Source organism: Onychostoma macrolepis, chromosome 05 (assembly GCF_012432095.1).
Source record: "Onychostoma macrolepis isolate SWU-2019 chromosome 05, ASM1243209v1, whole genome shotgun sequence".
NCBI classification, from domain to species: Eukaryota; Metazoa; Chordata; class Actinopteri; order Cypriniformes; family Cyprinidae; genus Onychostoma; species Onychostoma macrolepis.
In genome coordinates, this window is record NC_081159.1 from 29,500,122 (window position 1) to 29,525,104 (window position 24,983).

At 42.9% G+C, this 24,983-nt stretch overlaps 1 protein-coding gene across 5 annotated transcripts in view; it reads left to right on the plus strand.

Annotated features, from left to right (window-relative positions):
- The window catches only part of arhgef15a (Rho guanine nucleotide exchange factor (GEF) 15), a 35,942-nt gene that overhangs the window by 6,465 nt on the left and 4,494 nt on the right, over nucleotides 1-24,983 (plus strand). For 4 of the 5 annotated variants that reach the window (XM_058775299.1, XM_058775303.1, XM_058775305.1 and 1 more), the window contains 7 exons: nucleotides 654-718; nucleotides 2,906-3,150; nucleotides 3,252-3,412; nucleotides 3,540-3,692; nucleotides 3,910-4,039; nucleotides 4,149-4,223; nucleotides 6,560-6,652. In XM_058775299.1, coding sequence (XP_058631282.1) covers nucleotides 654-718; nucleotides 2,906-3,150; nucleotides 3,252-3,412; nucleotides 3,540-3,692; nucleotides 3,910-4,039; nucleotides 4,149-4,223; nucleotides 6,560-6,652 — 922 coding nt within the window. The remainder of the gene's footprint in view (nucleotides 1-653; nucleotides 719-2,905; nucleotides 3,151-3,251; nucleotides 3,413-3,539; nucleotides 3,693-3,909; nucleotides 4,040-4,148; nucleotides 4,224-6,559; nucleotides 6,653-24,983) is intronic. The other variant, XM_058775300.1, reaches the window with a different exon arrangement.

The window sequence follows — 24,983 nt, forward strand, 5'->3', positions numbered from 1 at the left end:
TCAAATTATCCAATGATTTTTAGAGTACCTTAAAGACATTGCAAGGAAAACAATAAAGGTTTTTGATATTGTGTGAAAATCTGTAATGAAATGACTGCTTATCTTTTGTTGATGTGTGCTCAAATACATCTTTCCTAATGGGAAGTGAGACAGTCTGTAGTTACAGTTACCCCCTCACATGATCAGGAAGGACTTCTATTCATGACCGTCTTTTTAGTGCACTTTGCAAACTAACTTTTGTGGTTACTGAAATGTAGTTAAATGTAAAATGAATGCATACTTTTATGACCCCCACAACTTTTTATTCTGATTCCTTTATACTGTATTTCAACATCTTTAAAGTAGTAGGCTTAGAGTTTAATTTACACATCCTCTTTCCCTGAAATAAAAAACCTGACATACCAACCTTTACGGATTTGAAAGAGAGGTTTTATTTTTAACTCACTTCTAGCCGGAAAGGGTGGTCAAAACGAAAATATGAAGTGGTGAGAATGCCCTTGTTTTGTCTCCCAACATATCCAGAGTTTTTTTTTCCTACCTGACCAATGACATTTAAAAAAATGGCAGTCTTTTCATAAGGCCTTACCTGTGATAGATATTCGCTTGAGCCCAGTAATGTATGGCCAGGTTAAGCTGTTGTGGGTTTCTTACAGGCTGTGTGACAAAACAGGAAGCCCACGGAGAATCTCCAGTGACTGGGAGCCAAACAGTGACTATGGTGAGATAATTAAGTGAATGTATAATACACAAACAGAGGAAAATTTGGTAACACTTTCTATGAAGCCCATATTTAAAATACATTAGCCGCTTTTCCACTGTCGGGCCAGTGCGAGCCAGTGCTTTAAACGGCCCGGGCGGGGCTAATAGTCTCAGACCTGTAGCACCGATCCCAAAATCACGATGCGTTTCCACTGTCGGGCCAGAAACTCCGCTGTGCTTCACTAAATCCCGCCCTTTACACGCCTCTCTGGAACAACGTCACGCAACCCCATCATTTCATCAACAAAGAGAAGTTATCAGAAAACTAATCAGAAATAAGTCACTGGAACTAGCGCGATAACAAAACGAACATGATAAAAGCGGCTGTTTGTTTGCATGTTTTGTTAGATTTAAATCCAAAAGCATCGATGTTTTACAATAGCCTATTAAGTGATACATTGATCATAATGAATTAATTTATCAGGATTGAAAATTATAGTCACACAGAAATAAAGCAATGTGAACCACTATTTCACAAAAGAAAGAGGACAAATAGGCCTACCCTACTTATTCAGTAGAGTCTGTTTCTGTTTATTTGTAGTAACAGTATACATCACGTTATGTAAGAATGATAATTTCTTTATTTTTCCATCAAAAATACACCTGAGTAGCAGAGGGAACTCCCGAACAAAAACCATTATATATTTTTATGACACACAGAGTAAAAGTCTCGAGACGAGACTTATGACAGATAAAATATGTTACTAAATTGTTATAGAGAATGAGAAGCTGACGTCTGATTTCTTCAAGCGGTCGTATTTACCATGTTTAGTATGGTAATGTTAATGGCTAGCATGCATAGTCTTTTGCATCGCTTATAAATATTTCTGCCTTGTATGGTGATCATAATCCACATCGGATCAAGTTGTTTCAAACACTCGCTGTTGTCTGAAAGTGAGTTTTGAGCTAAAATTATTTTAAAAGTCTTTAATGCTGGTGTTATAGCTGTTAACTTCATGAAATGATCTGCAGCGCTGACGCTCTCAAGACGCGGAGAAACTCCGCCTTTGTTCATAACCACTCCTCTAGTCCCAGTTGGCCCGCTTTGGCCCAAGGTTTTCGTCGGGCCAGAAAACCCCGGCCGTTGGCCCCGAGGAAGCACCGACGAGGCACGATCAAGGTCCCGGAAGTGACAGTGGAAACGCGACTGGCCCTGGCACGCACTAGCACGGCCGCCCGCTTTTGGGGCTATTATAAGGGTATTAAAAAAATGCAATGTTTATATGTTAGGTTACATTTTATTTTGATGGTCCCCTTAGTCTATTGACTATAAGCAACTTTGCAACTACATGTCAACTAACACTCATTAGGGTAATAGTAGGCTTAGGTTAAGGTTAGGGTGGGTAGAATGTTGACGTACTTGCAAAGATACTTATAGTCAGTTTGACTGTTGGGGAACCATGAAAAAAAAAAAAGTGTCAGCATATATTTAGCAGACATACTACTAATATTAATGACTAGTTGACATGTAGTTGCAGAGTTACTTATCAACAGCTGTCTAAAAGGTATCCATCAGAATAATCAATCTGATATTACAATAAAAATAGTTCAAAGCAAATGTGTCATATTACACATTCATGTAATCTTATGGCTGTTTGAGAAAAAAATATTATTATTATATTATTACTATTACTATTACTATTATACTTATAAGTGATCTTTGATTGCTTTAAGTAAAGTAGCATAAGAAAGATGGCAAGATATGAGACTTATAATACACTATAACTATGAGAAATATAATCCATTGTAACTTAAGTGGATGCAACATGTTCACTGTGTGTTATAAATCACCATACTCTTAAAAGCTATTACCACAAATAAGTAAATACTATAATACATTAAAACTGTTCTTATGAATATTCATAAGATGATATAACATATTATAAGGTTTTTTATAATGTATTATGCATTCATTATAATGCCTTAAGAATACCCTTATAATGTATTATAAATATGGGCTTCATAGAAATTGTTACCGAAAATTTCAGATGTCTAAAAACAACAGTTAAACAATTATTTCTGGTTTTATTTTAGAATTTCAAGGTAGATTTTGGAGCAGGATTAAATGAACATTAGGTGCAATAACATTTCTTTGGATCTTTTGCTGTTCAACTAAGCATTCTCGAAAACAATGTGTCATCCTCAGAACCTCTATATCAGATCTACCAGGCAAAGGTCTTGAAAGAATCCAGTCAGATCCAGTCTGATAGTCCTGATTGCAACAGGAGTGTTAGCGAAACCCTGGGTCTTGAGGGTCCCGGAGGGCTTGGGGTGGTTGGCACCCGATTCAAGAGAGGCCCTGAAGAGATTACACTCTGGCAGGATTTACCAGTGGTGAAGGAAAGTGGAGTGTTACATAAACTCACTCGCACTGAAAAACAGAGACAAGAGGTGAGAGTAATAGTTTACCACTATTAGAAATAACTTAACATCTTTCTTTGCCAAATTCAACTTTATAACATTTTTATTTGAAACATTACGTGTTCTTTTAGAGCATGTTTGAGGTGCTCACCTCTGAGGCCTCCTACCTGCGCTCCCTGCGTGTTCTGAAGGATCATTTCCTGGGGTCACGGGAACTCCGTGAGACTCTGGTCATTCATGATAGGAGGGCTCTCTTCTCCAACCTTTTGCAGGTCTATGAGGTCAGCGAGAGGTGAGAAAGAGAGACAAGCTCAAGAGCATGACACATGAAAGAAATGACAATTCTGTTATCGTTTATTTACTCTCAGCCAAAGAAGTACGACCCCACAGGCATGAATGCACATCTCTGTTGTTCTCAGGTTTATAGGGGATCTGCTGAAGCGAGTAGATGAGAGTGTGGTGATATCTGACGTGTGTGACATCATTTATGAGCACTCAGAGAACCATTTCTCAGTCTTTATTGATTACGTCCGAAATCAGCAGTACCAAGAGAAAACCTACAGCAGACTGATGTGAGACTTTTACCCATACCTACAAAAAAAATAAAATAAAAATAAAATAAAAAAATAAAAATAATAATTTTAATGTAAAACATTTTGAAAATGCTTTTTACAATACATTTACTTTTGGAGTAGGATGACCAAAAACAGACATATATATACAGCATATTAGTGATAATTAAACTGTGTTGTTGGGCATGTTGCTTATGTGTATGTGTGGTACTGGCAGGGAGAGTAACAGAGATTTTTCTCTTGTGATGAGGCGGCTAGAGTCATCTCCACTCTGTAAACGTCTGCCCTTCACATCCTTTATGCTTCTGCCTTTCCAACGAATCACCCGCATCAAAATCCTTATACAGGTGAGATACACACTGCTAATGTTCTCAAAAAATACTTGTTCCTCTAATTTTTCCAGTAAATGTGAAATGATAAGATAATAGTAATTGGATTAATTTCAACCTTTTGTAGAATATACAAAAGCGGACTGCAAAGGGCACTAAAGAGGAGGAAACAGCTTCCAAGGCCCTGGCTTCAGTCTCCAAGGTAGAATGAAGAAAATCAGCATTGATCCTTGAGTTTGAGTGACAGAGTGCTGATGTTTAGTATAACAGCAGTAAAACATTTTAGCTTTTGCTACTTAGAATTTGCTTCTTTAGCTGCTTCTATCTGAAATTTCAGTATTAACTGTTTTAAAGCGATATCACACTCACAATTGTGCTTTTGTATTAAATATCAGCACAACTGTGAGCTCCTGTGGGCAACAAGTGCACAAGTAAAACAGTACACAAGTACTTTACAATGGGTCAATGACATAAAAATAAAGAAAAATCTTTTTAAAAACCTAGTTTAAAACACACACCAAGCACTTAAAAATGTACTCTTTGTATTCATATTAGGTTCATCTGGTTTTGAAAACTTGCGATGTAATATCAAGTATAACAAAATCACATACACAATGAAAACATGGGAGTGTGTGCATCACTGATTCTTGAGTAGTGGGACAAAACAGGGTGCAAAATTGAAAAAATAAAACCTTGTACTCAGACAAATGAAACTACATTTTTGTATCTTGTATGTACTAAGCTACTGAGCTATGCTTTGATGCAACCTCCCAACTTTTCTCTTTTTTATCAAAATGTGCTTTTTACCTTGCCATCAATTATTTTGCAGTCAAGATGTTTTTAACATTTCAAAACGCATTCATACAGATTACATTTTCACATGTGACCAACAATTCCTCAACAAATATAAAATATCATAGTCAATTATCACAATATTCTTCTGACGGAGGCGACATAGACCTGACAGAGTTTGTGTTCCCTCAGCCTTACTGTATGTTCCCTGAATCTTATGTTCCCTCCACCCTTATTCTAGTCTATAGAAGTGATGACTATCAATCCACAAAAGCAATATGCCTATATGCTGTACATTTAGTATTCATACATTATAAGAAAAATTAAACACTATTTTATATTTAATATAATTCAAAATGACTTGAAAAACACAAAAATATGATTGATGACTTCATGATGAATGTCAACTCTGTCATTGGCCATGTCATACAGAAAATCTTACGGTGGTGACATCTGACGGTGTTGACAAATTTGGCATTTCTTAAACAAAACAAAGGGAGTTCATGTAGTAGCCATTTAGTTTTCTCTGTTTATGCTAGATGCTAATAGAACCTCAGGTTCAGGAGAATAAAATGATCTGAACATTTCAAATAATTTCCTCAGAAATTGGAAGATGTTGTTGACATATCAAGGTTGTGACACAGGAAATATTAACATTAGGATTTAAAATATTCTAAAACTATAAAACCTACCATAGCCTGTCTGACAATTGATGTACTCTGCAGAGGTGATTTATGGCAAGAGGGTTCATTAGAGTGACAGCTGCCCCTGATATACCCTGATTGTTTTTTTTACATTTTAATGAATGTCTGACAGTGTTGAAAAAAATCTGGAACACAACTTTGGAACCTTATGAAACACACGTGTCATTGAAAAACATTTGATACGAGATATTAAGTGTTACTTTTGATAAAACAAGCTATTTTTCATCATTAAAACATTTTTATACATTTTATAGAATATGAATGACTGAACCCTTCTCTGTGGACACACTGTTACAGATGTAGTGAGAAGACAATAAGTGTCATAGATTTGATATAATAATGATAAAATTCAATTAAAGGGGATCATTGTGTTAAATACATTCTATTGTTTATCCCTCATAACATTTACAATTGAAAATGTTTTATTTTTTAAACCTAATAGCAGTTACAATTGCTGGAAATGTTTTGTCCCATGTCTCAAGAATCAGTGACATCTTAATCACTATTTTCAAAATCCTTTTAAAATATTTTAAATATCATTAAATGTTTTACAAATACTTTTTACAACCTAAACTATCATTTTCTTATCATAAAAGGTCACATTATTTGATATTTTCTGCATGGATCTGTATGTTAGTTGCACCACACTATACACTTAAATTTTTTGCAGAAAAAAGATTTTCAAATATTAATGAAAGAATAAAAGAATAATAAAAGATTGTCAGATTGCCCCCAACCTCCCAAATTTCATTCCCTAAATTTGTCTTCATTCTGATATGAGTTGTATTGCCCTGGTATATTTGACTTCAAGTTGCCTTTTTTGTTGTTTTAATGGAACATATGTGCCATGTTGGTGATTTCATAACAGCTTCACATAATGCCTATTGACGTCCCTGTATTAAAGCAACTGTAAAATGGGCAACTAACACAAAAATCTACCCCACCTTTTTCAAATATGATTCATAAATGTGAAATATGTCCATTTGCGTTTATTCTGTCATATTCAGCTTTGATTTTTACTTGTCATCTTTTTTCATTTTAGCTAATCACGCAGGCAAACACACAGGTGGGGCAGATGAAACAGATGGAGGAGCTCATTCAGATCTCTAACAAGCTGGAGTTTGACAAGCTCAAGGTCTGTAAATGCATTACTGAACCAGTCAAATTAAAAATACTCTTAAATTAGAGTTTCTAACAAAGGTATAGCCTAATGCCACAGAAAAATAGATATATACACACAATGCTGCTTGAAAGTTTGTGAACCCTTTAGAATTTTCTATATTTCTGCATAAATATGACCCAAAACATCATCAGATTTTCATATAAGTCCTGAGAGTAGACAAAGAGAACCGAATAAAACAAGTGAGAGAAAAATATTTTCTTTGTCATTTATTTATTGAGAAAAATGATGCAGTGTTACATATCTGTGCATGGCAAAAGTACAACCTGAATTCCGGAAATGTTGGGATGTTTTTTAAATTTGAATTTGAAATGAAAACTAAAAGACTTTCAAATCACATGAGCCAATATTTTATTCACAATAGAACATAGAGAACATAACTGTTTCAACAGAGAAATTTTACAATTTTATCCAATAATGAACTCATTTCAAATGTAATGCCTGTTACAGGTCTCAAAAAATTTGGCACGGGGCAACAAAGGGCTGAAAAAGCAAGACATTTTGAAAAGATTCAGCTGGGAGAACATCTAGCAACTAATTAAGTTAATTGACATCAACATATAGCTATAAAAGGGATGTCTTAGAGAGGACTGTTTCAAAGTGGAAAAGTGTTCTATGGTCAGATGAGTCCAAATTTGACATTCTTGTTGGAAATCACGAACGCCATGTCCTCTGGGCTAAAGAGGAGGGAGACCTTTCAGTGTGTTATCAGCGTTCAGTTCAAAAGTCAGCATCTCTGATGGTATGGGGGTGCATAAGTGCATACGGTATGGGTAGCTTGCATGTTTTGGAAGGCACTATGAATGCTGAAAGGTATATAAAGGTTTTAGAGCAACATATGCTCCCCTCAAGACGATGTCTATTTCAGGGAAGGCCTTGTGTATTTCAGCAGGACAATGCAAAACCACATACTGCAGCTATTACAACAGCATGGCTTCCTAGTAGAAGAGTCCGGGTGCTGAATTGGGCTGCCTGCAATCCAGATCTTTCACCTATAGAGAACATTTGGCGAATCATTAAATGAAAAATACGTCAAAGACGACCACAAACTCTTCAGCAGCTGGAAACCTATATCAGGCAAGAATGGGACCAAATTCCAACACCAAAACTCCAGAAACTCACAACCTCAATGCCCAGATGTCTTCAAACTGTTTTGAAAAGAAGAGGAAATGCTACACCATGGTAAACATGCCCCCGTCCCAACTATTTTGAGACCTGTAGCAGGCATCAAATTTGAAATGAGCTCATTTTGTGCATAAAATTGTAAAATTTCTCCATTTAAACATTTGTTATGTTATCCATGTTCCATTGTGAATAATATTGGCTCATGTGATTTGAAAGTCTTTTAGTTTTCATTTTATCCCAATTTAAAAAATGTTTCAACATTTCTGGATTTCGGGTTGTATGTGAATCTTTGATTTCAGTATCTGATGTGACCCCCTTTTGCTGCAGTAACTTAAGGTAAAGTTTCTTGTAAATGCTGATCAGTCCTGCACAATAACATGCAGGAGTTTTAGCCCATTCCTTAAACTCTGAAATGCAGAACCACTTAAACTCTGTGATGTTGGTGGGTTTCCTCCTATGACCTGCTTGCTTAGGTCCTTCCACAACATTTTAATTGGATTAAGGTCTGGACTTTGACTCAGCCATTCCAAAACATTAACTTTGTTCTTCTTTAACCATTCTTTGGTAGAATAACTTGTGTCCTTGTGGTTGTTGTCTTGCTGCATGACCCGCGTTCTCTTGAGACTCTGTTCTTAAACAGATGTCCTGACGTTTTCCTGTAGAATTTGCTGGTATAATTCAGAATTCATTGTTCCATCAATGATGGCAGGCTGTCCTGGCCAAGATGCAGCAAAACAGGCCCAAGCCATGATACTACCACCACCATGTTTCACATGTGGGATAAGATTCTTAATCTGGAATGCAGTGTGTTCTTTTCTCCAAACATAATGGCTTCTCATTTAAACCAATAAGTTCTATTTTGGTTTCATCCATCCATTAAACCTTTCTCCAATAGTCCTCTGGCTTGTCCACATGATCTTTAGCAAGCAATTTTCTTTTTGGAGAACAGTGGCTGTCTTCTTGCAACTCTGCCATGCACACCATGGTTGCTCAGTGTTCTCCTGACGGTGGGCTCATGAACATTAAAATTAGCCAATGTGAGAAAGGCCTTTAGTTGCTTAGAAGTTACCCTGGGAACTTTTGCAACCTCGCAGACTATTACACGTTCTGCTTTGGAGTGATCTTTGTTGGTCGACCACTTCTTGGGAAGGTAACAGTGGTCTTGAATTTCCTCCATTTGTACACAATCTGTCTGACTGTGGATTTGTGGAGTCCAAACTCTTTAGAGATGGTTTTGTAACCTTTTCTAGCCTGATGAGCAACATCAACTCTTTCTCCGAGGTCTTCAGTAATCTCCTTTATTCGTGACATGATTCACTTGATGATGATCATCATGATTCACTTGATCAAACATGACATCAGACTTTGATAGGTCACCTTTAGTCACCTTTATTTATATAGCGCTTTTACAATACAGATTGTGTCAAAGCACTTAACAGTATCAAATTGGAGGATAGAGTGTCAGTAATGTATAATGATAAGATTAAACACTCAATTTTCAGTTAAAGGCATTTCATTATTGAATTCAGAGATGTCATTGTCTAGCTCAGTTTAGTTTAAATAGTATCTGTGCAATCAAATCGGCGACAATCGCTAGAAATTAAGTGTCCCCAACTGAGCAAGCCAGAGGCGACAGCGGCAAGGAACCAAAACTCCTCTGTGACAGAATAGAGAAAAAACCTTGGGAGAAACCAGGCTCAGTCGGGGCCAGTTCTCCTCTGACCAGACGAAACCCGCAGTTCAAAAGTTTATATTTCTATTTTAATTTTGTTGCAATTTCTAACAATAGTAGTATTATGTAGTTAGGTATTTTATTATATTTTAGTTATTTTGTTATTTTTGGTTGATATATCTGGGGATATATCTCTGGGGTCATCTGGGTGTCCTGGTCTCCGCTGACGATCAGGGCTGTAGACATCATCTCTTGGTGCTGATCCACCATCTGATCGGATACGAACTGAGAAACAGACTAGGAAAGAAACAGACAAATATTAGCGTAGATGCCATTCAACTTACGATGTAACGAGTACATTGTGTGTTATGGGGAGTGTTCGGTTCGGTTGATCTAATTAATGCAGCCTAACAATCCTTTAACGGATTTGAATAATAGAAGCGTATTAGTGTGTTATGTGTAAGCCAGGCTAAAGAGATGGGTCTTTAATCTTGATTTAAACTGACAGAGTGTGTCTGCCTCCCGAACAGTGTTAGGTAGACTGTTCCAGAGTTTGGGTGCTAAATAGGAAAAGGATCTGCCGCCCGCAGTCGATTTTGATATTCTAGGTATTATCAAACGGCCGGAGTTTTGAGAACGCAGCGGACGTGGAGGACTATAATGCAATAAGAGCTCGCTCAAGTACTGAGGAGCTAAACCATTCAGGGCTTTATAAGTAATTAACAAGATTTTAAAATCTATCCGATGCTTGATAGGGAGCCAGTGCAGTGTTGACAGGTCCCTGTTCTTTGAATAAAACAGGTCACATACTGACATTTGAATTGAATTGAAACGTTTATTTTGAACATGTAAATAAATATAGTAAAAACAAAACAAAAATACAACACAATACTAAATTATACATGTCCAAAAAGGAGTAGGAAGAAGCATAATCTTATTTAATCCTACCCCACTCAGCATTGATAATAATAATCAATAACAATACTCATCAAATTAACTTCATAACTCTGTCATCTCATCCTTGTCTTAATACACTCTTTTGACTTTCCTACATATATTTACAGTATATATACGAAACAGAACCTAAATAAAAACTATGACTAAATAATCTGTATGAACACCTAATCAGATCCGTTCTTCCTCCATATACATTCTGAGAATCATACTGCTTTTTAAACTGGGTCACACTTGGGCATTGCTTGAGCACTAGACTTAGTCTGTTCCACAATTTCACTCCACATACAGAAATACAAAAGCTTCTTAATGTTGTACAAACTTAAAGATGCTTAAAATTACACTCTCTCCTAAGATTATATCTCTCTTCTCCATTAAGAAACAATTTTTGAATATTGCCAGGGAGTAAATGTTTTTTTTTGCTTTATACATTAGTTGTGCTGTTTGAAAATGAACTAAATCAATGAATTTTAATATCTTTGATTTTAAAAATAATGAATTTTTATGATCTCTATAACCAATTTTATGAATTATCCGTATTGCTCTTTTTTGCAAACATAGATAATGATAATAATCTGCATTTATATGCATTACCCCAAACCTCTGAACAATAATTTAAGTATGGTAATGTTAAGAATAATTCACTATAAAGAATGTAGAGCGATTTGTGGTCCAGAACATGCTTTGCCTTATTCAGTAATGAGATACTTCTAATGTATTATGTACATGGTTTATGTGAGATTTCCAACTTAATTTATCATCTATCACCCCAAGAAATTTATTTTCATTTACCCTTTCTATGTCCACACCATCTATCTGTATCTGAACTTGTGTACTCTTTTTACTATTTCCAAATAACATACATTTAGTTTTATTAACATTTAATGATAATTTATTTATATCAAACCACCTTTTTAATTTACTAATTTCTAAAGTAATAGTCTCTAATAATTATTTTAAATTCCCCCCCAGAACATAAAATGTTTGTATCATCTGCGAACAAAATTAACCTTACTATTTTTTATACTTTACAGATACCATTTATATAAAGCAAACATAACTTTGGACCCAGTACTGACCTCTGGGGGATGCCACAAGCAATGCACAAAGATGAATATTCCCCCAACTTCACAAACTGTTTTCTGTCTTTTAAATAAGTTTTTACCCAGTCCAATACTACCCCCCTTATCCCATACCGTTCCAGTTTATTAATTAATAAATTATGAACAATCGTATCAAAAGCTTTTTTAAGGTCAATGAAAACTCCAACTGCAAACTGCTTATGATTTCTAGCTTTTGTAATTTTTTTCAACCAAATCAGTTAATGCCATTGATGTGGAACTGTTTGGTCTGAATCCATATTGACTGTCAGAAATTAATTTATGTCCATCTAAAAATTTGTTTAATCTATTATTAAATTATTTTTCTAGAATTTTGGAAAATTGTGGAAGTAGAGAAACAGGCCTGTAATTTGAGAAGTTGTGTCTATCCCCAGTTTTATACAGCGGAACCACTTTAGCTATTTTCATTTTGTTTGGAAATTTACCAGTTTGAAATGATAGACTACAAATATATGTTACTGGTTTAGAGATTTTTCATATCATTTTCATATCAACGTCATTACAATCAGTAGATGTTTTATATTTACACTTATTTACAATATTTATTACTTCTTTTTCTTCCACCGCTGTAAGGAACATTGAGTTGGGATTTCTTTCAATTAAATTTTCATTCCAATCTTCTGATGACATTGGATCTTGAATTTCTTCCGCCAATTTTGGTCCAACACTCACAAAAAAATTGTTAAAGCTATTAACCACATCATCCATATTATCCTTTGTAGTGTTGTTATCAATATAATATTGAGGATAACTTTGTTGTCCTGTACCTTTTTTAAATAATACTACTTAATACACCCCATATTCCTTTAATATTATTTTTGTTATTACTTAATATTTTACTGTAGTATTCCTTTCTACAAACCCATAGAATACTAGTTATCTTTTTTTATATATATATTTTTTATATTTATTAAATGCCTCTATAGTTCTTTGTTTTATAAATTCTCTATAGAGTGTATTCTTCTTTTTACAGACATTCTGTAAACCCTTTGTGATCCATGATCAATCTATATATTTTTGTTTTCTATAATATTGTATAATTGGACAGTTTTTTTCATATAATGATATGAATATTTTTTTAAATATATTATATGCATTATCAACATCATTTTCCTTATATACGACTCCCCAATCCTGTGCTAATAAGTCACTCTTAAATGCATTCATATATTTCTCTGTCCTCACTCGTCTGTTTTACATCAATCTTTGTTGGAAAGGCGGGGCTTAGTGCCCCCTTTCGATCACCGTCATGACGCAGCAAAATGAAGCGAGAGAGAGACTTGTCCTGGGAGCGGGAGAAATAATCGCCTTTTGTGTGTTATAGTGTGCGTCTGTGACTAACCACACACACACACATACACCCTCCAATATATCTTCAGTGTTCAATAAACCCCTTTTGATTGAAGTTGACCGCCTGATCCACTCCTGTGTTCTGATCGACACACCAAGAGGAAGGCTAGAGAAATCCGAACCACCTTAGAATACAATCCTAGTTCAGCTCCATAACAAAATTGGTCCTTCGAGCCGGATCTCAGCTATTGCTCTTGGATACAGAGGATCTACCATCCCTAATATGCAACCAGAAGGGGTGAATTCTGAAGGTGCCAGACCTAAACGTCATGTTCGCCCTCCCGTTTATCTTGAGGACTATGATCTCACAGCCACACGTCGTAGACCGGTCAGTATGCTGACAATGCCTCACGCTGCAGAGGAGTCATGGAGAAGTGGCACTTCTGATGCGGCCAGGATTTCTCCCTCCCCATATGACAGAGTTACCAGGCCTGAGAGTCAGTATTCATGGCACGTGGTCGATGAGTGGTCCCCGGCTGCCTTGGACGGAGAGCGTTCCTATGGAAACCAGCAGGTGAGAATACCTTCACAGTCTAGAGCTCCCATGCCCTCTACCCAACCTGCTCCGTTTTCACCATTTCACCGGCCTTGGGAAGATACTGGGGTTCAATCATCTCCACAAACGGTCATCAACACCACAGACAGGCCTTATCAATCTCTGGTGTGCTCTGAGTCTCTTCCAATGCCACTTCCTCCTTCATCTACCCCCAAGCAGACTGTGAGCTATACAGATCATTCTGTTCTGCCCAGACGGGTAGAGAGGAATGCTGAGGAGTCGCAGAGAGAGCATGTGCTGGTGGATTTCCTGGGTAAGATGCTCAGTGAACTTCAAGTGATGAGAGACCACATACAGACGGAACTGCCAGCCAAACGGGAAGTCACACGGTCAGTTCAGCCTCCTCATTACTCCGATTCCATTCCTGCTAACTATCCAGATTACACTGTCCGACCAACTTCCCGCAGATTAGCTCCGCCACCTACTGACTACAGTAACTATACCCATGATCCAAGCTGGTATCCAGAGCAGAAGTTTGAGCCTGTTAAAGCTGCTCACCAGCCTCACCCTCCTGAAGGCTACGAGCGAAAGAGACCTGGGTATCTGACGCCTAGGCACAGAGCTTATACCGTGCATCCAGATGAGAGAGAGAGCACCTATCGCGGACCTACTCCGACCATTCCAGACTTCACCACAGGGGACCCTAGTGAGTTCACCAGACTGAAGATTGCTCTTGAGAACCTTCTACCTCCTGATGCTACTGAGCTCTTCCGCTATCAGATATTGATGGATCATCTGAGATTAGATGAAGCCCGTCTAGTAGCTGACTCCTATCTTAACTCACCTTTCCCTTATAGAGATACCATGGCAGCTCTGACTGAAAGGTTTGGACAACCTTACAAACTAGCCCTCAGAAGGATAACGAAAGTGATGGATGCTCCTGACATTCGACGAGGTGACACAGCAGCTTTTGACAAGTTTGCCTTGCAAATCAGATCCCTTGTCGGTATGCTGGAGACTTTGGGCCATGAAGGTCAGGCTGAATTGAGGTGCGGTTCTCATGTGGAGAGGCTGTTAGGCAAACTTCCTCCTGAAATGAGGTCTGAGTTCAGAAGACATATGTTTTGTCGTCCCGGGGCGGTGTATAACCTCCTGGACTTCTCGGAATGGTTACAATATGAGGCCTGGTGTCAGAGCAGCGAGAGCCAGATTTCAGACCGCAAACGGAGGGTAGAGCAGAAGACAGTCTGGGGGAGAGGGTACCTAGGGAACGCTGCTGGCCGTTCAGCTACTGTACTCCATGGATTAGACGAGGGCCCTGCCAAACCACCATCTGGACCAGCTCCGATCTCGTTCACCAGTTCAGGGGTCCTCCAAGGACAGGCCAAAGCGTTCTGTCCGTACTGCGACAAGACCAACCATTACCTCAGTCAATGCCCTACCTTCAAGTCCTTCAATAAACAGCAAATGACAGCGAATCACCGCTGCTGGCGTTGTGGGCGGGCACACCAAGCAGCCAAGTGTACCCTCAAGAAGCCATGTAGTATCTGTAAAGGTAGGCATTTGCAGATCCTTCATGAGGTCAACTCCAAACCTGCGACTGAAGGTTCTTGTTTGGTTAATTCAGCGACCGAGACTCTGTATTTGGATAGACCTACGGGATGTAGGAAAGTTCTCCTCAAGGTTGTTAGAATTCTGCTTCGTCACGGGGATAAAACCCTGGATACCTATGCCGTCCTTGACGATGGTTCGAGAGGACAATTCTCCTTTCCTGCAGCAACTAAACTCGGAATCTATGGTCCTGAAGAGAGCCTAGCCCTGCGTACTATCCGACAAGATGTACAAACTGTGACTGGAGCCGCAGTCTCCTTCCAGATTTCTCCAGTGACTCAACCACAGAAGCTATACAGAATCTCGTCTGCCTTCACTGCTGAACGCCTCGGGCTTGCAGACCATTCCTACCCTCTGAGTATCCTGGAGAAGTATCAGCACCTAAAGAACCTGCCCCTACAGTCCTTTGAGGGAGTACTCCCACTGCTGCTAATTGGAGCTGACAATACTCACCTCATTACCCCCATATCACCTGTTCGTCTAGGCCCCTCTGGAGGACCTGCAGCTATTCAGACAAGGCTCGGATGGACATTGCAGGGACCTGTAAGACTCTTGAGAGATCAGTTATCAACACAACGGTGCTTCTTCTTGTCCCTCACCCCCTCCGAGCTACAGCTGAAGAGGGATGTCGAAAGGCTCTGGCAGATCGATGTCTTGCCATACCGCTGTGAGAAGCAAGCTACCCGATCTAAGGAGGATCGAGAGGCTATCAATCTCTTGGAGGCCAAGACTACGCGGGTTGATATCAACGGAATCTTCCGCTACGCAACACCTTTATTGCGCAGGAAGGATTTCCCCTTCTTTTGTGCTCCAAAGGAGGCAGTCATGCCTAATCTCAGAGGTATGGAGCGTCAGCTCGCTCGGTCACCGGAGAAGGCAGAGGTGTATAAGTCTGAGATAAATAAGCTGGAGTTGAATGGTGCTGCCGTCAAACTGCTAAATGAGGGACAGGGAGCCATGGAGAGAAATGGTATATTCCACACCATATGATCACGCACAATGGAAAAACCGCCTGGTGTTCAACTGTTCTTTCGAATATGAGGGGCTGAACCTTAATGACTCCTTGCTACCTGGTCCAGTTTTAAGCCCCTCTCTCCTGGGTGTCCTCCTGCGGTTCAGGGAGCATTGTGTAGCCATAAGTGGCGATATACGTGGGATGTTTCATCAGGTCCTGCTATTGCCTGAGGACAGACCACTCTTACGTTTCCTATGGCGTGACCTGCGGCGAGATGATCCTCCAGATACTTATGAGTGGCAAGTCCTTCCCTTTGGGACTACGTGCAGCCCTTGCTGCGCAACCTTCGCCCTCCAGCAACACGTGGCTCGGCACAGTACTCCTGATGAGGATGTGAGATTCTCAGTGGATAAATGCTTCTATGTGGACAACTGTCTACAAAGTTTACCTTCTACCCAAGAAGCACGGCAGCTAGTGGATAAGCTACGTGCCCTCTTATCCTCTGGTGGTTTCGACATCCGCCAGTGGGCCAGTAATGTAGTGGAAGTTGTCAGTCACCTACCTCCTGAAGCCAAGTCCACTAAGCTGGAGTTGTGGCTCTCTCAAGATAAAGCTGACCCACGAGAGTCAACCTTGGGCCTGAGCTGGAACTGCGAGTCAGATCAGCTAGGGTTCAAACATAGACCTGTCATATACAATGCTTTGACGATGCGGAGCATTTACCGGGTGCTGGCGAGTCAGTATGACCCCCTTGGAGTCATCCTTCCATATACTACCCGAGCCAAGGTGATCGTGCAGCAGCTTTGGGCGACCCACCGGGACTGGGATGATCCACAACTCCCTTGTGAGCTCCGGCAAGCATGGATAGCCTGGGAAGAGGAGCTTAAATACCTTCCACAGGTAACACTCCCCAGATGCTATAACCCCTCCTACATGGATCATTCAGATGTTCGCCGGGAGATCCACATCTTCAGTGACGCCTCGGAGAAGGCATATGGGGCTGTGGCTTACCTGCTGTCAGAAGGTCACCAAGGGAACTTCACCTTGCCTTTCTTCTAGCGCGGTCCAGAGTGGCCCCGCGAAAGCAACAGTCAATACCGAGGCTTGAGCTCTGTGCCGCTCTGATAGGTGCACAGTTGGCAAAGTTGCTTGCAGATGAGCTCACTCTGAATTTGGACAAGATCACCTACTGGACTGACTCCACCATTGTGCTCCACTGGCTCCATTCTGAGTCCTGCCGATACAAGGTCTTTGTAGGCACCCGGGTAGCGGAGATTCAGGAGTTGACCAATCAGGCAAAATGGCGTTATATAAAGTCGGAAGGAAACCCTGCCGACGATCTGACTCGTGGCAAGAACCTGCGAGATCTTATTCGCACCAACAGATGGCTTCAGGGTCCAGAGTTCCTACTGCAACCTAAGGAGGAGTGGCCCGCTCATCCCACCTCCCGTATTCCTGACCAAGACACCACTGAACTTAAAGGAGGAACATTCTGTGGGATAACTATCACCACGCCATTGATTCCCGATGGAAAGAAATACAGTACCTGGACAGATTTGGTGGAGACAGTCGCACAGGAACTGCATGGGGCGGCCGCCCAGGATGATTTTCCTCCAGCTAGCACCTATGGAGAAGCAGAGACTGTTGTTCTGAGAAGGATACAGATGGACAGTTTCCCTGAAGATTATCGGCTGCTGAAAACCAACAAGCCAATTCGCTCAGATAGTCGGTTACTATGTCTTTCGCCAGAGTTTGACCCGGAAATCAACTCATACGAGTCGGAGGACGACTGAGGCGAGCAGAAGCCCTTGACCCACATACAATGCACCCTATCGTACTCGACCCTCATCATCCAAACACCCAACTGCTTATTAAGGACTATGACACTCGACTCCATCACCCGGGACCTGAGCGAGTGTTTGCTGAGCTCCGCAGGAGGGTGTGGCTTCTGAGGGGCAGAGAGGCCATTAAGAAACATCAACGGTCGTGCCTCGAGTGTTGTAAGTGGAGGTCAAAACCCACAACTCAGCGAATGGTTGATCTTCCTCCTCCAAGACTCAGATTATTTAAGCCTTCATTCTATTCAGCGGGAATGGACTGTTTCGGACCTTTCATAGTAAGACTGGGACGCAGGACTGAGAAAAGGTGGGGTATCCTATTTAAGTGTCTCACCACTGGGCGGTGCACATAGAATTGCTATCCTCTATGGACAGTGATGCCTTCCTGATGGCACTGAGAAGGTTCATTGGTCGACGTGGCCAGCCAGCAGAACTGTACTCCGACCAGGGCACGAATTTCCGAGGTGGAGATACTGAACTCCGAGAAGCCTTCAGCAAACTCAGTCCAGACCTACAACAGCTGTTAGCCAAACAAAGGATCAGGTTCCACTTCAATCCTCCAGCTTCTCCACACTTTGGAGGCGTGTGGGAGAGGGAGATCCGGTCGATAAAAGCTGCTCTTCGTGCCACTCTAGGCTCAGAAACCGTGTCTGAGGAAGTACTTCTGACAGTTTTGATCGAGGTCGAAGCCATCCTAAATTCCAAGCCTCTAGGATACGTCTCAGCAGATCTAGCTGATCCGGATGCTGTTACACCGAATTGCCTGCTGATGGGGCGGCCAGATGGTTCCTTACCCCAAGTGGTGTTTCCAGAGTCTGAACTCCTCACAAAGCGGAGATGGAGGCACTCCCAGGTATTAGCCGACAGATTCTGGACTGCATTCATAAGGCAGTACCTACCGACAATGCAGACAAGAGGCAAGTGGCAAAGATCCTCACCTGACCTTGAACCTGGCACTGTAGCCCTGTTAGTTGACCCCCAACTACCGCGGTCCTTGTGGCAGATTGGAAGAGTAACAAAAGTCTTCCCGGGAGCAGATGGACATGTCAGAACAGTGGAGATCCAGATAAAGGACAAGACGTATACCCGACCTATCGCTCGTCTGATTGTGCTTCCTGAAATCCCTGAAGAGGATGAGTTGCCTGAAAGTAAAGACAGACAATAGAAAACCTCAATCACTTTCCAACAGAGCAAATTTACACCTAAATTTGGGGGCGGCAGTGTTGGAAAGGCGGGGCTTAGTGCCCCCTTTCAATCACCGTCATGACGCAGCAAAATGAAGCGAGAGAGACTTGTCCTGGGAGCGGAGAAATAATCGCCTTTTGTGTGTTATAGTGTGCGTCTGTGACTAACCACACACACACACACATACACCCTCCAATATATCTTCAGTGTTCAATAAACCCCTTTTGATTGAAGTTGACCGCCTGATCCACTCCTGTGTTCTGATCGACACACCAAGAGGAAGGCTAGAGAAATCCGAACCACCTTAGAATACAATCCTAGTTCAGCTCCATAACAAAATTGGTCCTTCGAGCCGGATCTCAGCTATTGCTCTTGGATACAGAGGATCTACCATCCCTAATATGCAACCAGAAGGGGTGAATTCTGAAGGTGCCAGACCTAAACGTCATGTTCGCCCTCCCGTTTATCTTGAGGACTATGATCTCACAGCCACACGTCGTAGACCGGTCAGTATGCTGACAATGCCTCACGCTGCAGAGGAGTCATGGAGAAGTGGCACTTCTGATGCGGCCAGGATTTCTCCCTCCCCATATGACAGAGTTACCAGGCCTGAGAGTCAGTATTCATGGCACGTGGTCGATGAGTGGTCCCCGGCTGCCTTGGACGGAGAGCGTTCCTATGGAAACCAGCAGGTGAGAATACCTTCACAGTCTAGAGCTCCCATGCCCTCTACCCAACCTGCTCCGTTTTCACCATTTCACCGGCCTTGGGAAGATACTGGGGTTCAATCATCTCCACAAACGGTCATCAACACCACAGACAGGCCTTATCAATCTCTGGTGTGCTCTGAGTCTCTTCCAATGCCACTTCCTCCTTCATCTACCCCCAAGCAGACTGTGAGCTATACAGATCATTCTGTTCTGCCCAGACGGGTAGAGAGGAATGCTGAGGAGTCGCAGAGAGAGCATGTGCTGGTGGATTTCCTGGGTAAGATGCTCAGTGAACTTCAAGTGATGAGAGACCACATACAGACGGAACTGCCAGCCAAACGGGAAGTCACACGGTCAGTTCAGCCTCCTCATTACTCCGATTCCATTCCTGCTAACTATCCAGATTACACTGTCCGACCAACTTCCGCAGATTAGCTCCGCCACCTACTGACTACAGTAACTATACCCATGATCCAAGCTGGTATCCAGAGCAGAAGTTTGAGCCTGTTAAAGCTGCTCACCAGCCTCACCCTCCTGAAGGCTACGAGCGAAAGAGACCTGGGTATCTGACGCCTAGGCACAGAGCTTATACCGTGCATCCAGATGAGAGAGAGAGCACCTATCGCGGACCTACTCCGACCATTCCAGACTTCACCACAGGGGACCCTAGTGAGTTCACCAGACTGAAGATTGCTCTTGAGAACCTTCTACCTCCTGATGCTACTGAGCTCTTCCGCTATCAGATATTGATGGATCATCTGAGATTAGATGAAGCCCGTCTAGTAGCTGACTCCTATCTTAACTCACCTTTCCCTTATAGAGATACCATGGCAGCTCTGACTGAAAGGTTTGGACAACCTTACAAACTAGCCCTCAGAAGGATAACGAAAGTGATGGATGCTCCTGACATTCGACGAGGTGACACAGCAGCTTTTGACAAGTTTGCCTTGCAAATCAGATCCCTTGTCGGTATGCTGGAGACTTTGGGCCATGAAGGTCAGGCTGAATTGAGGTGCGGTTCTCATGTGGAGAGGCTGTTAGGCAAACTTCCTCCTGAAATGAGGTCTGAGTTCAGAAGACATATGTTTTGTCGTCCCGGGGCGGTGTATAACCTCCTGGACTTCTCGGAATGGTTACAATATGAGGCCTGGTGTCAGAGCAGCGAGAGCCAGATTTCAGACCGCAAACGGAGGGTAGAGCAGAAGACAGTCTGGGGGAGAGGGTACCTAGGGAACCCTGCTGGCCGTTCAGCTACTGTACTCCATGGATTAGACGAGGGCCCTGCCAAACCACCATCTGGACCAGCTCCGATCTCGTTCACCAGTTCAGGGGTCCTCCAAGGACAGGCCAAAGCGTTCTGTCCGTACTGCGACAAGACCGACCATTACCTCAGTCAATGCCCTACCTTCAAGTCCTTCAATAAACAGCAAATGACAGATTGGATTCAGACGAATCACCGCTGCTGGCGTTGTGGGCGGGCACACCAAGCAGCCAAGTGTACCCTCAAGAAGCCATGTAGTATCTGTAAAGGTAGGCATTTGCAGATCCTTCATGAGGTCAACTCCAAACCTGCGACTGAAGGTTCTTGTTTGGTTAATTCAGCGACCGAGACTCTGTATTTGGATAGACCTACGGGATGTAGGAAAGTTCTCCTCAAGGTTGTTAGAATTCTGCTTCGTCACGGGATAAAACCCTGGATACCTATGCCGTCCTTGGACGATGGTTCGAGAGGACAATTCTCCTTTCCTGCAGCAACTAAACTCGGAATCTATGGTCCTGAAGAGAGCCTAGCCCTGCGTACTATCCGACAAGATGTACAAACTGTGACTGGAGCCGCAGTCTCCTTACAGATTTCTCCAGTGACTCAACCACAGAAGCTATACAGAATCTCGTCTGCCTTCACTGCTAAACGCCTCGGGCTTGCAGACCATTCCTACCCTCTGAGTATCCTGGAGAAGTATCAGCACCTAAAGAACCTGCCCCTACAGTCCTTTGAGGGAGTACTCCCACTGCTGCTAATTGGAGCTGACAATACTCACCTCATTACCCCCATATCACCTGTTCGTCTAGGCCCCTCTGGAGGACCTGCAGCTATTCAGACAAGGCTCGGATGGACATTGCAGGGACCTGTAAGACTCTTGAGAGATCAGTTATCAACACAACGGTGCTTCTTCTTGTCCCTCACCCCCTCCGAGCTACAGCTGAAGAGGGATGTCGAAAGGCTCTGGCAGATCGATGTCTTGCCATACCGCTGTGAGAAGCAAGCTACCCGATCTAAGGAGGATCGAGAGGCTATCAATCTCTTGGAGGCCAAGACTACGCGGGTTGATATCAACGGAATCTTCCGCTACGCAACACCTTTATTGCGCAGGAAGGATTTCCCCTTCTTTTGTGCTCCAAAGGAGGCAGTCATGCCTAATCTCAGAGGTATGGAGCGTCAGCTCGCTCGGTCACCGGAGAAGGCAGAGGTGTATAAGTCTGAGATAAATAAGCTGGAGTTGAATGGTGCTGCCGTCAAACTGCTAAATGAGGGACAGGGAGCCATGGAGAGAAATGGTATATTCCACACCATATGATCACGCACAATGGAAAACCGCCTGGTGTTCAACTGTTCTTTCGAATATGAGGGCTGAACCTTAATGACTCCTTGCTACCTGGTCCAGTTTTAAGCCCTCTCTCCTGGGTGTCCTCCTGCGGTTCAGGGAGCATTGTGTAGCCATAAGTGGCGATATCGTGGGATGTTTCATCAGGTCCTGCTATTGCCTGAGGACAGACCACTCTTACGCTTCCTATGGCGTGACCTGCGGCGAGATGATCCTCCAGATACTTATGAGTGGCAAGTCCTTCCCTTTGGGACTACGTGCAGCCCTTGCTGCGCAACCTTCGCCTCCAGCAACACGTGGCTCGGCACAGTACTCCTGATGAGGATGTGAGATTCTCAGTGGATAAATGCTTCTATGTGGACAACTGTCTACAAAGTTTACCTTCTACCCAAGAAGCACGGCAGCTAGTGGATAAGCTACGTGCCCTCTTATCCTCTGGTGGTTTCGACATCCGCCAGTGGGCCAGTAATGTAGTGGAAGTTGTCAGTCACCTACCTCCTGAAGCCAAGTCCACTAAGCTGGAGTTGTGGCTCTCTCAAGATAAAGCTGACCCACGAGAGTCAACCTTGGGCCTGAGCTGGAACTGCGAGTCAGATCAGCTAGGGTTCAAACATAGACCTGTCATATACAATGCTTTGACGATGCGGAGCATTTACCGGGTGCTGGCGAGTCAGTATGACCCCTTGAGTCATCCTTCCATATACTACCCGAGCCAAGGTGATCGTGCAGCAGCTTTGGGCGACCCACGGGACTGGGATGATCCACAACTCCCTTGTGAGCTCCGGCAAGCATGGATAGCCTGGGAAGAGGAGCTTAAATACCTTCCACAGGTAACACTCCCCAGATGCTATAACCCCTCCTACATGGATCATTCAGATGTTCGCCGGGAGATCCACATCTTCAGTGACGCCTCGGAGAAGGCATATGGGGCTGTGGCTTACCTGCTGTCAGAAGGTCACCAAGGGGAACTTCACCTTGCCTTTCTTCTAGCGCGGTCCAGAGTGGCCCCGCGAAAGCAACAGTCAATACCGAGGCTTGAGCTCTGTGCCGCTCTGATAGGTGCACAGTTGGCAAAGTTGCTTGCAGATGAGCTCACTCTGAATTTGGACAAGATCACCTACTGGACTGACTCCACCATTGTGCTCCACTGGCTCCATTCTGAGTCCTGCCGATACAAGGTCTTTGTAGGCACCCGGGTAGCGGAGATTCAGGAGTTGACCAATCAGGCAAAATGGCGTTATATAAAGTCGGAAGGAAACCCTGCCGACGATCTGACTCGTGGCAAGAACCTGCAAGATCTTATTCGCACCAACAGATGGCTTCAGGGTCCAGAGTTCCTACTGCAACCTAAGGAGGAGTGGCCCGCTCATCCCACCTCCCGTATTCCTGACTCCGAAGACACCACTGAACTTAAAGGAGGAACATTCTGTGGGATAACTATCACCACGCCATTGATTCCCGATGGAAAGAAATACAGTACCTGGACAGATTTGGTGGAGACAGTCGCACAGGAACTGCATGGGGCGGCCGCCCAGGATGATTTTCCTCCAGCTAGCACCTATGGAGAAGCAGAGACTGTTGTTCTGAGAAGGATACAGATGGACAGTTTCCCTGAAGATTATCGGCTGCTGAAAACCAACAAGCCAATTCGCTCAGATAGTCGGTTACTATGTCTTTCGCCAGAGTTTGACCCGGAAAATCAACTCATACGAGTCGGAGGACGACTGAGGCGAGCAGAAGCCCTTGACCCACATACAATGCACCCTATCGTACTCGACCCTCATCATCCAAACACCCAACTGCTTATTAAGGACTATGACACTCGACTCCATCACCCGGGACCTGAGCGAGTGTTTGCTGAGCTCCGCAGGAGGGTGTGGCTTCTGAGGGGCAGAGAGGCCATTAAGAAACATCAACGGTCGTGCCTCGAGTGTTGTAAGTGGAGGTCAAAACCCGCAACTCAGCGAATGGTTGATCTTCCTCCTCCAAGACTCAGATTATTTAAGCCTTCATTCTATTCAGCGGGAATGGACTGTTTCGGACCTTTCATAGTAAGACTGGGACGCAGGACTGAGAAAAGGTGGGGTATCCTATTTAAGTGTCTCACCACTCGGGCGGTGCACATAGAATTGCTATCCTCTATGGACAGTGATGCCTTCCTGATGGCACTGAGAAGGTTCATTGGTCGACGTGGCCAGCCAGCAGAACTGTACTCCGACCAGGGCAATTTCCGAGGTGGAGATACTGAACTCCGAGAAGCCTTCAGCAAACTCAGTCCAGACCTACAACAGCTGTTAGCCAAACAAAGGATCAGGTTCCACTTCAATCCTCCAGCTTCTCCACACTTTGGCGGCGTGTGGGAGAGGGAGATCCGGTCGATAAAAGCTGCTCTTCGTGCCACTCTAGGCTCAGAAACCGTGTCTGAGGAAGTACTTCTGACAGTTTTGATCGAGGTCGAAGCCATCCTAAATTCCAAGCCTCTAGGATACGTCTCGGCAGATCTAGCTGATCCGGATGCTGTTACACCGAATTGCCTGCTGATGGGGCGGCCAGATGGTTCCTTACCCCAAGTGGTGTTTCCAGAGTCTGAACTCCTCACAAAGCGGAGATGGAGGCACTCCCAGGTATTAGCCGACAGATTCTGGACTGCATTCATAAGGCAGTAC